Consider the following 15,580-nt stretch of genomic DNA (forward strand, 5'->3'; position numbering starts at 1 on the left):
GTAGTCATTTGTAATCAACTGGCTGTGTAACAAAACTAATATAATTAGGGAACATACTATAGTACAGCTGGTAAAATACTGGCTTTTGTAAGATGTTGATAAGTATTCACAGATGAGAATATTGGTGAAAAAGGTAATTAAAATGCACTGCTGTTACTGATCAGCTTATAAAGTGTTTCGTTGTTTGACTCATAGCAAGTTGAATGCATTGCAAGGAGCTGTACAAAATTTGCAGAGCCAGGTACTGAAAGCTGTTGGAGTCTAAACAGAAAACCAATTTAAAATTCTTTTCTTCATTAGTTTGCCAGTTTCTTTTGTATGTGTTGGGTTGGGGTTTTTTTTGTTTGTTTGTTTCATTGTGCTATTTATTCTTTTGCTTTGATTGTAGGGAATAAGCATGATGATGGTACACAAAGTGATTCAGAAAATGCTAGTGCACACCGGCATTACAGTAAGCGGGCAGTACTTGAAGAACACTTAAGGCATCATCATACAGAGCTGAAAAAGTCGTATCAGAAAGTCCATTCCACAGAAAAAAAGCAAGAGCAAGCTGGTTTGAGTCAGACTGCCTTTATGATTGAGTTTTTTGATGAAGACCATCCTCGAAAGAGGCGTTCTTACTCTTTTTCTCAGAATGTAGGAGCTCTGTGCCCAGAATCTCCATCTCCAGCACCTCATGTGCGAGCTGAAAGAGTGAAACCTGCGTCAGGAGAGAAGGCTGCCCCTTCCTCAGTGCAAGCTAGCTCATCACATCACAAAGCAGTACATGGCGTTCATGCAAAACTTCTAAAACAAAAATCGGAAGAACCCTCTGCTGCATTACCTGTCTTACAAGCTGCATTGTTAAGGAGTTCAGGAAGCCTTGGCCATAGGCCTAGTCAGAACCAGGAGGTGGATAAAAAGTTGAAAAGCCAACATATTTCTGCTGCTACTGAAAAGGACAATGAGGATGACCAGAGTGACAAAGGTACTTACACTATTGAGTTGGAAAATCCCAATTCTGAAGAAATGGAAGCCCGTAAAATGATTGACAAGGTGAGAAACCTAAAACGTATACTGATATTAAAGTGGTATGAGATGTGTGGGCAACAGTCTACCACTTCAATTCTACTTATTAAAGCTGCTGCAATAATACAGGTTTTTAAACCCGTCTATAATGATGAAATATGGAATGTTATAAAAGCAGCAGCAGGCATTTGGCTAAAAATTATTCCTGTTTGATACCGCCATTTTTTTAGTTTGGTAATTTTAATGCGTTTTCAAAAGATTTAAGTACTGTAAGAATACTAGGCAAGAGAATTCAATTAACTGATATTTTTATGAGAGTTGTTAGATTTGAATTTTTATGTCCCTTTGGAAATACTCACCTGTTCTTAAAACCCTATGGTCTCTGTAGTTTTCGGTATACAAATTGGTTCCATCCAAGTTATCATATAGAAATAGATTGCAAATCTTTTCTATACTTATTAAAAAGTATATTCAATAACAGTAACTTAAATTTCAGCATCCATTATAAAGAGTAAGTATAAGAATGCTTTCATTTTCCAGAAGTGTTTCTATGACAGCAATGTCATTTCCCTAGTCTGAATATAGGTATATGCTTTGTTAGGCTTAGGCATCTTATGATGACCAAGTAACTTTTGCTTCTTGGTAGCAATATAAATAACGATACAAATCGTATTTGCAGTTAAATAACTGCAAATAAATCTTTCTTTGGATTCAACAGGAAGATATGGGTAGGAGAAGCTGTGTTTAATGATTTGGCTTAACAGACTCTTGAAGAGGATTTTTTTTCTGTTATTGTTGTGTTTTCCTAAACAACCTATTGTGGTAGAATGCTGGCATCCAATTCTAGGCAATTTTTTGGACTATTTAACAGGAAATTCATTGCTTACTTACAGAATTATCTAAGGATTGGTTTTGTGTGTCTAAAACTCTTTCAGAGCTGAACAAATACTTTAATACATTTAGAATGAATTTTGGCTAAACGTTGAAAAATATTTTTTGAAAGACAAACTATCTTCACTGCTTTTATTTTGTAGAAAAATGCTGGCATAGTGGGGAAATGGGAAATTTTATTACAGATGGTTTTATTTTATAAAAGGTGTTTATGGAGCATTTGGGAGGGAGGGATTAAAATAAAGAGAATTGCCTTCAATAAAATCATAAAGATGATGGTTGCACCTTTTACGGATTCTGAAGAGGAGACTTGACTTCTTTGAGTCAGTACCCAAAGAACTTCTGAGAACTAAAAGCATTCCAAATGAAGCAAGTGAATATTAAAGAACATCATTGCTTTGACTTAGTGATTACAAATATCTACATTTAATTCTCAAGTTATAAATCTTCAATTAAATTGCGTCAGAAAATGTGTAGGTCCTGTTTTTGCTAAGTATAGTTGTGCAACAGGGTTTATTTGGAAACCAGAAAAAATAGTAACATTTAGAAATAGACTATTTATGTACTTTGTAAGAATGTTAATACTGTCTAATGTTTAATAAGATTTCAAATTATTTGTGGTCTTCAATGTCCATTCAGGATATCTGCAGTGAGTTTTTTGTTTGAAACAAATCTCTTCTGTTACAGGAGAGATTAGGGAACAGGAGGTGCATGTAAGCATTAGGGATGGTAGTAAAGTATTGGTTAATATTCTTAATTTTGTATAAAAAGCTTTTGGATATCATAAATACCCCTTACTGCTAACCCAGAAAGTGTCACCACTAGACATTAAAGATTTACTAAGGAGTAAAGCAGAGATGTTTTTTTCTTTGAGGTCTTCTGTATCTTTTCACTTAGTATCTGTACTGAAGTATTATGAACAGTATATTTTACATCCAGTTCAAAGAATCCTGCTGTACAATTCTTATTTGATTTGGTAATATGAAAGTAGTATGATATTATTTTTATGAAGTGCAGAAAAACAGCCAGTGAGGAAAATCAAAACCAAACGGAAATCAAAATTTCTTCTTCCAGCAGAGCTCAGGTTTGCTTCCTTCCTATTTTAAATTGCTAATGCTGTGAATTCTGTTACTTTGCTGAAGGTGGATAAGTGAGGAATAACACAAGAACTTTTGTTAGTCTGTTGACTGCTGTGCTGCTTTATTGAGGATTTAAGAGAATTACTGGTATATGTTTTATCAGTAATTCCAGTATAACCTCTCTTTCTTTGCAAGTCAGTCATTTTTCTGAGCTGTTATGATGCCTGCTCAGTTGAGTCTCATTTAAGAGTGTCTGTTGGCTCAAAAGATTAACTGAAATTCAAGAGTTGCATTTGCTAGGATGGGGGTGAAAATGCACTGCAAATAGCAAAGATAACTTTCTAAAACATTTGCACAAATAATGCAGTCTTGTCAGTAACAATTTACATTGGAATGGTGCTAAGATTCGTGTCTGCTTTACCTGAAGAATTTCCTATGGAATGAAATACTTCTGGTTTGGGTATTTTTTCCTTTTTACTGGAAGAAAGGATGAGAATGACCAAAATATCCGAAGATTACTTTCAGTGTGACTCATTCACTTCGGAAACCTTAGCCTTAGCCTTACTCCTGTAGGCAGTCTCTACTCTTTTCTCTGGCAAGGAACATAAGAGCAAACCACAAATGCAACAGTGGCATTAACTTGTCAAAAATCAAGGCATGATTAATAATGCTTCTTTGAGTTGAGAATCTGAGAGGTGTGCAGGAAATCAAAGTTAAAATTGTCAGAAAAATAGGAAAAAACATCTATCTGTATAATTTTTTAAAAAGGGGGGGAAAGACCTTAACGTTGAGCTGTATTGTTTCCTTCAAAAGTACCATTTTTGCTTAATGTAGCCTTTTACTAAAGATTCTAGGAAATAGACTCACGGAAAATAGATACTTATGTGAAATGATTTAAAAATCCAAAAAGGATGCTGTCCTGCTTATCCAACATCTTGATTTCATTTAGATTGCTAAGGATCTAATTCTTCCTCTGCTACTCTTTCAGTCTCAAAGAAAAAAGTATTGTGTCTACAGCAGAAAAGGAGTAGAATAACAAACAACATATTCTCTTTTTCTTGACCATTTTAAAGCCTGGCTTTTGAAAAAAGAATTTGAGAAAGGTACAAAAAGAATCAGAAGGAAAGAGGAAGTAATTTTCAAAGTAACAGAAAAAAGCTTTTTAGTGAGATACTTTTCCCTAAGAGAGAGGTATAATCATTTATCTACGGTGATGACTGTCTCGGAGTGAATGTCTTGCCACTTACCTAAAATGAAAGATTCCAAAAACATTGAGGCTTGTGTCTTACACAACTTTCAACACCTAGATAATTTGCTGAGCCAATGAAATTAAAATCAGGCAAGATATCAAGATCTGACAGGCAAAGTCAGTGGATTAAAATCAATTTCTATAAATGCCTGCAGAGACTGAACTGAGCAGGAAAAGAGAAATTTGTTTAATTGTTCGCAAATTTCCAAGATTAAAAAAAAATAGATTTTATTATAGGGCAAAAAAATAAAATACATCATAAAAATAGTAAGCAGATAGTTTTCAGTTGTAAACATAAAAAAAGATGCAAGACCTGTACACGCCTGGAGTCCTCCAAAGTTTGTTCCTGTTTCACTTGTATGTCAGTTAATAATTTGGATTGATTGTATTTTACAATCTTCTATGCTTAGATCGGCCGTGATAGGAAGTGATGTAATTACTTAGTATTTCAGGAATACTAATAGTTATTTCTTCTGTGTTGTTATTTGAATTTTATTCATAAATATTAAATATGTCAGAGGAAGTAAATATCACTGCATTGTGTCCAGCTTTGAACAGGTTACTTATGCTTAGAATTGGTGTGTCATGTCTCTTAGAACAAAACTAACATTTTGGAAAATAACTAAAAAAATAAATTTTAAAAATCAAATAAGCAAAAAAAAATCAAAAACAACATCAAATTTTGTAGACATTAGGAGAAATTTCCAGCTATATTACTAAGCAAAGACAGAAGCAGTCATCATAAGAAGATTTCATAGTTGTTTCTGTTTTAAAATATAATAAATATACATATACATGTCCAGGACAAATGTCAAAACATGAAACTATTAGAGAAGGAAAATGGGAATGGCTTAGGGGTATTTTTGTTTGGGTTTGCATAAGCAAATTGAGTTTCATGATATTTCTGAATAGAAAGATTGGTCAGAGTTCCCATTGGAGAGAATAGCACTTATAATTTGCAAACAGTTGCAATCTTCAGCAGTTACCCACTGTAACTGCCTTCTCTCTTTAGTCAATCAACTGGTGAGAATGCTATCTCCGCAATATTCCTGTGCTTACCTAGGATCCGGCTGTGCTTTTCACAAGTAACACAAACCCATGTGCACAAACTCCATGTTGTATTATTGACATTTTCTCAGAAACACATGTTCTAGGACTTCTGACTCATTTTAGTTTTTAGTAACTTGACATTATTACTATTTCTTTCAAATCCTGTTGTTTTTTTGATATATAGAGACTGAGTGAATACTGCCAGTATTACTGGTATGGAAATGTGTGTACATTTCCCTCTTCTGTCACTAGTTTACTTGCATTTTTATTGTATTATGGGTTTCCATATGGTCCTCTGTTACCTTTAGTTTACAAAATATAAATGGTAAGCAAGATTAGTGCTGTTCCTCAGAAGCTCGTGCTCTTTTCACTTGTTCTCTGCAGTATAAATGTATGGTTGTGTCTTAATGTTGTTTATAAATAGAAAACACTTGAAAAATTGCAATAAACCTTGCTTGCTAAAAGTCTTTTCATTAGCCAATGATATCTCTGCATCCAGGTGTTCAAATGTCACTATGAGTGACATTAGAGAAGTACAAATTGGTTAGTAGGCAAACACGTTTAGAAAATAAATACATTAATAATGTGAAAGAAAGTTATGATTGAATAATAGATGCTGTCTGTCTTTTTATACTTGTAGAGCTCTTTTTAAAATTACCATTGAGAGCAATTTCACCAATGTGTAAAGAAGAAAAGCTACTCTTACATACTACAAAGACCACCTTGAACATACCGGGCATCCAGTATTCTCTACTCATATAGCTTCAGAAAGCCACAACTCTTTGTAGCAGAATGCTACTCTTATTGTTGCAGCTAATGGCTAAGTACAAAATAAAACAAATTCAGTGCCTTGATTTGATTTAGAACTTGTTTTCAGTGTTACTATTAACACATAAAATACACGAGTAAATGGGGCACAGTTGTAGGATTTGTTTTTCCTTTACACCCACCCGTTCTGACCTTTAGATAGGTTCAGTGCTTTCTGTTAACACTCAGCAATTGGTCTCTATTTTGCATTGAGTTATAAATTTTCTATATGTTTCACATTTTTTTAAATAATCAAATTTGTTCTATTAGAAGGAAGTTGTTCTCAGCAGTCATATCAGGTTAAAAAGTGTTCCTAGGCCACCAAAAAGGTAAGTCTGTCAGTGGGTGAAAGAATTCAAAATTATGTTTCTGCAGTTCATATTCCTATTTGTTGATATAAAAAGACTGCATATTGTCAGGCTAATGGGTTTCCTTTTTTCAATAAAGCAAAATACCACCAGTAATAAATTTTAATAAATGAATGTGCAAATAATTCTGGATGTGTTTGGAATATTAAATACTTTGAGGCTATTGCAATAAATAAAAAGCAACTCAATCAGTTTTTTACAAGCTTTTGGGGGGTTCCTTTTTTTTTGTTCTGTGTATGTTTTTTTTTTTTTTTGTTCTTCAGCCAATTTCATTTCAGGGTATTTCTGAATGGAAATACTTTGTAGAACTTATTATATCAGAGTTAAACTCTTCTATGCATGTGTGGGAGGGGAAGGAATAGAATAGAAGTTGTATGTATGTTTCAATTCTCATCAGCCTACCTAACCAGGAAATCTAGAATGTCATAGCAGCTCATATTCATATAGAAACATTGGGCTTAGATAAAGTTTTCTTTGGTCCCAAAATTGGTTTCTTCAATTATGTTTTATTTATTTAAATTTCCTGATAAATAATTGATTTTTTTATCAGCAAAGTAATTTTAGATCTCAAATTCAACATACTAATTACCAGCTAGAAATAAAACTTGCAAAAAAAGTACGAAAATGAAACCTCGATCCACCCTTCGGCCATTTTAAAAAATAATTATTGTGCCCATTTAATGATTTTGTTTTCATTGCAAAGTTCATATTTTAGATCATGTTCCAATTTATTTTAAATTGGAAAAGGATGCTGGTTTAAGGTTTTTGTTTGTATAGATAGGCCATAATAGTGATGACTTTGTTTTTAATGTACATGCTATCATCTTTAATTTTACTTGATTATATACTATGCAAAAAGTATACATAAAATATTATTCTATTGCCACAGTCTTGAGAGAGACTCTTTTTTTCCTCTTTAAAAATTTGGAATGCTAATAATTTTGAAGGGAAAGTTGTGTTGGTATTCTTATAGATGCCAGGTTTTCCATTCTCATTTTCTACATCTTTCTGCTCACGATGATACTTACTTCAGGGGTTTTTTTACTCTCTTTTTTTTTTTTTTTGAGTATGTGTATAAATGGGAATCTATTCTGAAAGGCAATTACAGTAAAATGTAATCTCTTTACTCTTCTTGCTCCCAGGGTATGTCTGTTCATACCATATTATGTTACAGGCTAATGTGTTCTTCAAGGACTGTGTACTTTTGAATTATTTGTTGTTTTTGCTTTAAGTGTTCATAAAGCTTTTTTACCAGATCTTGTCTTCTCTGTTGCAAACCGTAAAGTTTTATCAATAATCTTGCGGATAGCGTAAAACATTGTATTAAGCATAAAATAACTGCTAAATGAAGAATTCTGGACTGACAAATTTAAGATTAATGTTCTAAATATTTTGAAAGTAAGAGTGACAAAATCGTAAATAGGTATGTTATTACATTGTTACATTTGTATATATCAATCTAGTTCTGTGAGAAGTATAGACTAATTCAGATGTTTTCCATCATCTGTAAATAGTGTGCAATGCACAGCAGGGATTGATTTTAAAACATGGAGCCATATAGCAAATCAAACCATTTTTTAAGATCTGCAAGGTTTATTAGAAAACGTATATTCTTTTACTAAAACTATGTTGATCCAAAAACTTATATTTACAGTGCAAGTGGCACAGGGAGGTCAAAATGTTTTTCATTACAATACTTAACATACATGTTATTATAACTGCTCTTGTTATGGACTTAACACACACGTTATGGAACTCCTCTTGGCAAATTTTTGCAGTATTATAAATGTCAAACTACCTGAAAAGAATCAACGGGCAGGGAGTAAGTTAGGAGAGAAAAAAAAAAAACCTCAGCCTGTTTCAATGACTGACTAAGGAACCAAGACAGATGTATTTTCAGAAAATGACTTTTAGGTCTTCTGTCTTTCCACAGCCTCTGGGTTTAATTGCTTTTACCATTGCTTCAGCAATTTCTTCTAGAAAGAGTGCCTTTTAGCCCCACAGAGTGTCTTGGTTGCAGAATGACTGTATTTTATGAATACAGTGCTGAAAAAGCAGTAGAACAATTGAAGCCTATCAAATCATCTGAGCATATAAATTTTGTCAAGAGGATCAGAGGATGTTTGTAATCTTTTTTCTTCTGAGGGGAGGGGAGGAGTCTTACAGTCTCTAAACTTATCGTTTCCTTTTGAATTTGGAATTCTACAGAAAATTAATCCTTCACTGCAGCAAACAGGTACCAAATATGTATGCATGTAAATATGTTGGAGTCTGGTAAGAGGAGGTTATTAGACTTGGCACGTTGATCCTTTTCATTTGCTTATGCAGCTTTTTTTATACCAGAATGTCTTGCATCTGATTCTATGTCTTCAATATATAGTTAAAATGACATAAACGGCTTCTGTGAAAATCCATGGCTATTCATGAGATATGCCCTGCACAGAACACAGTCTCTTTGCCTGGGATGGCTAGAACAAGCAAAAACTATTAAAATCAGACTTCTCAGAAGCCGCTTGGTTAAACACAGTTCATGCAGTAACTAAACACAAAATGAGCTTAGGTGTTGTACTCTGGCACATCACACTTTCTCAAAGGTGAGAAGAAAATGTTTGCCTTTTGTCTTTTCTGTCTGATCAGTAACTCTTACTTTTAACAACCAATTTACTGTATATTATGAATGTCTGGACTGCCTTCTTTGGGAGAATTACGAGGACCTCAGTCTGAACACTAAGCACAGCATTGCCAAGATGATCTGCGATATGGATCTGAAGCCATTTCTACTTCCCTGCCCTCTGGAATCCTCTCTTCCCGTCAATCAAGCATCCTCTGAGTGTGGCATATTTACATTTTCTTCTTCTTGCTTAGTACATCCAAACTGTGTTCAAATCCTGCTTGTGTTTCCAAATTCATGTCTCTTCCATCTTCTTTTTTTTTTTTCTTTCTTGCTGGTCTGACTGTATCAGTTCACAGCTCAGTTACTGAAATTTACTTTTATTTTACTTCCTTGACAATCAAATATACTTATCATCTTCCTTTCCCCTAAAAAGTTATGAAACATAACTGCTATTATAATTTACATTCCCATCACTTTACAATGGCAAATACCTTATTTCAAATTTAATCACTTGATCCTTGTTTTATTTTGCCATGGTCCTGCCTTTAACGCACTGTATAGTACAGCCCCTTGTCCTTTACCTGTGCTCCACTTTGATTTAGTTTGCTTTTTTAACTGTTGATTTTTTAATTCCCTTTTACACAATTTTTTCTTTGGGTTTTGTTCTGCTCCTTGTATACAGATTGCCTGCACTGAAATGAGTATCATTTAAATCATCATCCTTTTCAAATTTGTCTCCAGATTGAGGCTGTAATTGTTGTTAGGATCTGAAAGAATAAAAGGAGAATTATTCAAATACTTTTAGTTTACAAATACCGTCATTAATGGATAGGTTTCCAGTTACAGCTTTCTGAATTGCAGCTAGAATCCTTATTATTTATTTGTTTGTTTTCTCTTAATCTTATTATTAGTAATTGCTCCATATCCTTTATAGTTAAGACTGCAGTGGTAAGACTATTGGGGAAACTTTAGAAACTCAAAATTTTAAAACTAGATAGAATTCTTCATATTTCTATATTGAATAAAATGTATGCTCCTAGTTTGTGTTTAGTGCTCTTAGAAATGCTTTCTAATGCTTTGTGTAGCAAGTATGTATGCAGAACAATAGAATCCCTGTTCTAATATATATAATTGTGTATACATAACTGAGTGAACATATCTATTAGGAGTCTCAAATAAGACCTTTTTTTCCATTGATACCAGTATCTAATGATTTGGATGAGGAACTAGATCTGTGGACATTAAGTACTGAATAATTATAATATTGTAGAACTGCAGTGTGAACTTCATAAACCATGAAATAGTTTAAAAAAAAAGTCCTGAAATTAAATAAAAGTAAGTATAAAGTCCCAACATTAGGAACTCTGAAAGGCATGTAAATGAGATACAACTGGAAAAAAAAAATTCTTACTCAAGAACTTTAAAGTTTGTAAAAAGCATGTAAGGAAAACATCAAGTGGGATGTGGGGGTTTTTTTAGCTAACCTGTTTTCTTCCTTTTGAGTCAGAAAAATGGTTCCTATTGCCATTAATTTTTCTGACCATATTTTATTTTAATTTCTAGAAGGTCTCACACATATATATATAAAAAAATAAAGAAAAACGACTTCTGTGGTTTTAAAGATTCATCACTTCTGATCATCCTAAAGTCACTATACTGACCTCTAGTGCAGTTCATCTGTGGTACAAAAGATATTATTTCATCTGCTGGGGGGCAGGGGAGAGGGGAAAGGAGAGTGAACAAGACCAATTCACCATCACTAAAGCTAGCTTGTGTTGAAGCTGTGTTTCAGCTATAGTGACAAGCAGGTGTGCTGTGAGTCATGAGCTGTTTTCACAGGGAAATGCATATGGCCTGCCAAAACAGAGTACTCTGCTTTCTACAGAATTAGCCCTTGCAGAAGAGGACAAGGCACGTGCTCAGACTTGGTCCTGTAACTCATGCTGTCTCCAAAAATACGCAAGATTGCATCTTGCTTGTATTGTGTTACATATTCTGTTGATTTTTGTTTATTGGATAAAGAATTTTTTAAATTACTGTTTCTGTAGATAAAGTTATATTCTCAGTTACAATACTGGAAAAACTGTTGCTGAGATAAAATGATGGAATTTATTAATATCTACGTCAAGGTGCAATTGTTTGGCCATCAGTTATTTTATACTTCGCCTCTGTAGTTTTCAGGCTGAGTTTGCATTCCAGCAAGTAACCGCATGATGCTTTGGGACTTAGAGCTATATTTTTAGCCTGCTGTTTTGTCCCTTTGTTTTACTGGTGGAACCACAGAATGTAAATGGAATATCACAGGGGGATATTTGGAGAACTTGCCAATCATTGCTTTGAAATTGAAAAGTATGTTTCAGGAACTCACTTTTTCCCCTGCTGATTTAGGAGACTTCATTATATGTCAGCCATAGTGTTAGCAGTTCCACAATTGAGAAATTACTGGATTCCCCTTTGGGCTTTCTCAAGACTGACTCTTTGAGCTGGAAGGCTGATCTGAGATGCTAAGTTATTATCTAGGATCACTGTTACTAAGAATCATAGGATCACATAAGCTGGAAAGGACCTTAGGAGGTCTCTAGTCCAACCCCCTGCTCAAAGCAGGGTCATCTTTGAGGTCAGACAGGTTACCCAGCACTTTATCCATTTGGGTCTTCACAGCCTACAAGGACAGTGACTGGGCAACCTTGCTTGGCTGTCATCAGAGTAAAAAAGCTTTTCTTTATATCCTGTCTAAACCTCTCTTGTTTCAACTTATGCAAGTTATCCCTTGTCCTCCTGCCATGCAGCACTGTGAAGAGCCTGGCTTTCATTTTGATACATTCACCATAGGTACTGGGAGCTGCTGTTAGGCACCTGCAAAGCCTTCCCTTCTCCAAACTGATCAAGCCCAGCTTCCGGAGACTCTCCCCACAGGGAAAGTGCTCCAGCCTTGACCACCTTGGTGGCACTTGCTGAGCTCCCTTCAGTTAGACAATGTCTCTTCTGTCCTGGGGAGACCAAAACTGGATGCAGCCTGTCTATCACCTGTTAATCCATTTGTTTAAGAGGTCAACTGGATTGTAGGTTAAACAAAATTATGTTGACTACATCTCATAAATGGGGCTTGACTTTCTACAGCAATGTTGTTGTTGTTGTTCCCTTGCCATTGAAAATGTCCTGATTTGCAATGGAAATAGTTTCATGCTTCATAACAATAGTTATTTTTAAACACCACCACCACAGTTTATACAATGTTGCTGACAGTTCCACCATTACAGTCCTGTGGCAGAGACCCTGCAGGTTGGTGCAGTGCCTAGATTTTTCCCCATCAGTCAGGTTTCAGGGATTCTGTGAAAATTATTATCCTGGTTTTTGTTTTGTAACTTTATGAAACTTGAAGCATTCAGGATGAAATAAGCTAGTCTTTCTGCTAAAATATAATTTCATAAAAATAAACAATAATAGGACAGAGCAGGGCAAAAAACTTAACTTTCCAGAACAATTGCTTATAGGAAGCTGTTAGCTTGGAAATACGTTTCTCTGGTAGTTTCATTTTTAAATTACATCTGTTTTAAAAACAGCATTAATAACTGTGGGGTTTTTTTAAAAAAAAAATAAAATTCTAGGAATTGTTTTCTTCATGATACATACAGCTACCTAAGTTAAAAAATAAACGCATTACTCCCCATTCCCGAGACTCTCCAAAAATGCAAGATCGTGATTTTCATAGAATCAAAGAATCCTAGAATACCAGGTTGGAAGGGACCTCAAGGATCATCTGGTCTAACCTTTCATGGCAAAATTTTGTGAAAGTCCTTATTGTTTACAGTGATATTAAAAAGTCTAAATTATTTAGGAAACTTCTTTTTTTCGTTGACAGCTGTGTGCTGGATACCTGCGATTTGAGATGGTTAGGAAAGTTCTTGAAATCATAAACGAGTGCATAGACTCCCTTTACCTCCTTTATCAAAAATAAAACAAAAAAAGGCATTCTTAATTTTCAGAGAGCTTACTGTGTCCAAACCTGTATCTTGGAACCTGGCTTCATCTTTTTCTTCCCCAAAATGCAGTTAATCAAAATACAGACCATAGTTGCTTCTGTTTAAAGTTGTAACTGCTGCTTCTGACACATACAAGCTTTACAGAAAAAACTTTAGTTTTCTTGTATAAATAGATAAGAGGCGGAGCAATGAATGTCATCAGCATTTCCTGGGTTGTTTTTTTTTTTTGTTTGGTTAAGTTATCTCCTAGACTTCCCTTAAATGACTTTGAAACCATGAAGATATTTAAAAAACAGAAAATTCTGAAGAATTGGAAGCCTTGAAGAATGTCATTCAGTCTTTGTAGGAAAGTACAGGTCTCTGCTCAGGCTTCAATCACAGCAACCCACTGTTTGCACACATAGCTCATCATAGCAACCCATAAAGTACCAATCACATTTTTCTAAATGGTAGAGACATGATTTCCAGCAGAAACCTTCAGGTTATTCCATGGCTGTTTCTGTTGAGGGTATATTCTCATTATTTGGTGAACAGTGTAAGAGGATCGGTTAATCCTGAAATTCTGATAATATTTTTTGCGGATGTGTGACAAGTCTATAAGTGATGTTCTAAATTTTGTCAAATATTAAACATGAGTCGTTTTGCATATTTTTCATATTTAAAGTCTTGATTATGTATTGATGGCTTTGTTTTCAAAGGGGTTTTATATATCACAGTTCTGAAATTTAGTCTTTGGGCTAGTTCACACTTGTGTGAATCTCTTCTTTCTTGCTGAGAAGAGGAGCTTTGCAGTTGTGTAGCAATGGAACTTCAACAGGACAGGTGCATGCACATGCCAGTGCTCCTAGATGTAGAATGAATGTGTAGTGCAAAAATACACATTTATTGAAGAAGATACTTTCCCTCTCTTTCTACTAATAGTGTACCCAAATATTTTGCTTATCATTTCTGGCCTATGATATCCCCTCTATATATACAGAGGAATCATGAGGAGTAGTATTAGGAGGTAAATCTATTACTTGAGTCTTATTGCTACCCATATTACCTTTCACAGAAAAAATAGGCCATATTCAAGTTTGGTTTTGCAGTAATTTCAGTAGTAGTAGAAGAACAAAATTTGCTTAAATAGGACTTCAGTACTAGAAAAGGTAAGACTGAAAGAAAGAAGCCTTAGGTGCTGTTGTTTGTGGTACGAGTAAAGAAATTTGACACGGTAAATGAATGTGCCACCAGATAGTATGAAGCAATTTACAGGCAGCAATTTAATTCTGTAGTCCTGATTAGATATGGAAGTGTTGAATTCATATTTTCCTTCAGGTGCTTATGTGATAAAATGAGAATTTCCTTTCATTTAAAGGAACACATAAAACTCTGTAATCAATGAAACTACATTAAACAAGGGGAAAAGTGGCTGCAGAATAGCAATATATTCAAAGAAAGGAGGCAATGGATGATAAGTGATTTGTATCTTCAAAAATTGCTTCAACTGTACAAATCAGAAGTATATCATTAAAGAGAAAACATACGACTTTTTAAAAAGAAAATATTTATGAAATACTCCTAAGAAACTGGCGCATAGATGTATCTAGACAAGAATTATGTTTTAATTGAAAATTGGGGAGCATTGTCTGAGTTTTAGAATTGCAGAAAGCAGGCTTTTTGCACAAGAGCAAAATATAAATCCAACGCATTTGAAAAAACTTCCTCAGTTAGGAATATATGAATGCTATAGCAACATCTTTCTGGACATGCAGAAGAGCATAAGCAGGAGTTGAATGACAGGGTGGATTTTTGTTTTTTGGAGTTTTTTTAATCTGCTTCTCAGATTCTAAAAAACGTTATGGTTTGTGGCCATCTAGTGGTGAATCCATTTTAAATACATGAACCTTGTCCAGAATTTTAATAAACCAGTCCTCTAGCTTTACTTTGCAAAACAGTTTAGGGGAAAAAAATAATTCCATATATCTTTTTCTCTTTTGCACTAATAAATTTTTTTACAGGGTGATAACATCTGTGAAGGTCATTTCCTTCTTTCCTTTTCTTTGTCTTTCTCTAAGACAAAATAATTTTTGATGTTACAGTTTCTTTTCAGCAGCTGATTTTAATGTATGTGTGCTTTTTCCATTTTTATTCTGTATTTTTTTTTAATATTCAAGTCCTTAGTAGTAGTGAATTTGTCATTTCTTAGGCAGAAATTTATACATTTTATAAATTATATGTTTCCAAGTTACAAAATAGTCTCTAAAATAGCTTTGAAGTATTCTGAAAGCAATTCATATTCCTTAATTTGACAGACAATATGCTGTCTCTCTTGCTTAAGTCCTTATTACTGCCTTATTACTAAATTGCCTTGATAATAATATTTTTCTAGTATTTTTCTCTATAACCAATGGTTTTAAATGTCATGGGGTAAATTATTCTATCACAAGTGGAAGGGATTAATGTAAACATCAGTAAGAAACAGTGTATGTAGTAGAACAACTATGGCAAGTCACATCTTGAATGAGATGAGGCTACATGGTTTGTGAGAG

General features: G+C 34.2%; 1 protein-coding gene across 3 annotated transcripts in view; it reads left to right on the forward strand.

Moving 5' to 3' along the window:
- CEP170 (centrosomal protein 170) overlaps positions 1-15,580 on the forward strand; it is an 87,473-nt gene that overhangs the window by 29,740 nt on the left and 42,153 nt on the right. For 2 of the 3 annotated variants that reach the window (XM_059829769.1, XM_059829775.1), the window contains exons 8-9: positions 389-553; positions 1,069-1,070. In XM_059829769.1, the coding sequence (XP_059685752.1) occupies positions 389-553; positions 1,069-1,070 (167 nt within the window). Of the gene's footprint in view, positions 1-388; positions 560-739; positions 1,036-1,068; positions 1,071-15,580 lie in introns of all 3 variants that reach the window. The other variant, XM_059829763.1, reaches the window with a different exon arrangement.

This window comes from Gavia stellata, chromosome 2 (genome assembly GCF_030936135.1).
Source record: "Gavia stellata isolate bGavSte3 chromosome 2, bGavSte3.hap2, whole genome shotgun sequence".
Classification (NCBI taxonomy): Eukaryota; Metazoa; Chordata; class Aves; order Gaviiformes; family Gaviidae; genus Gavia; species Gavia stellata.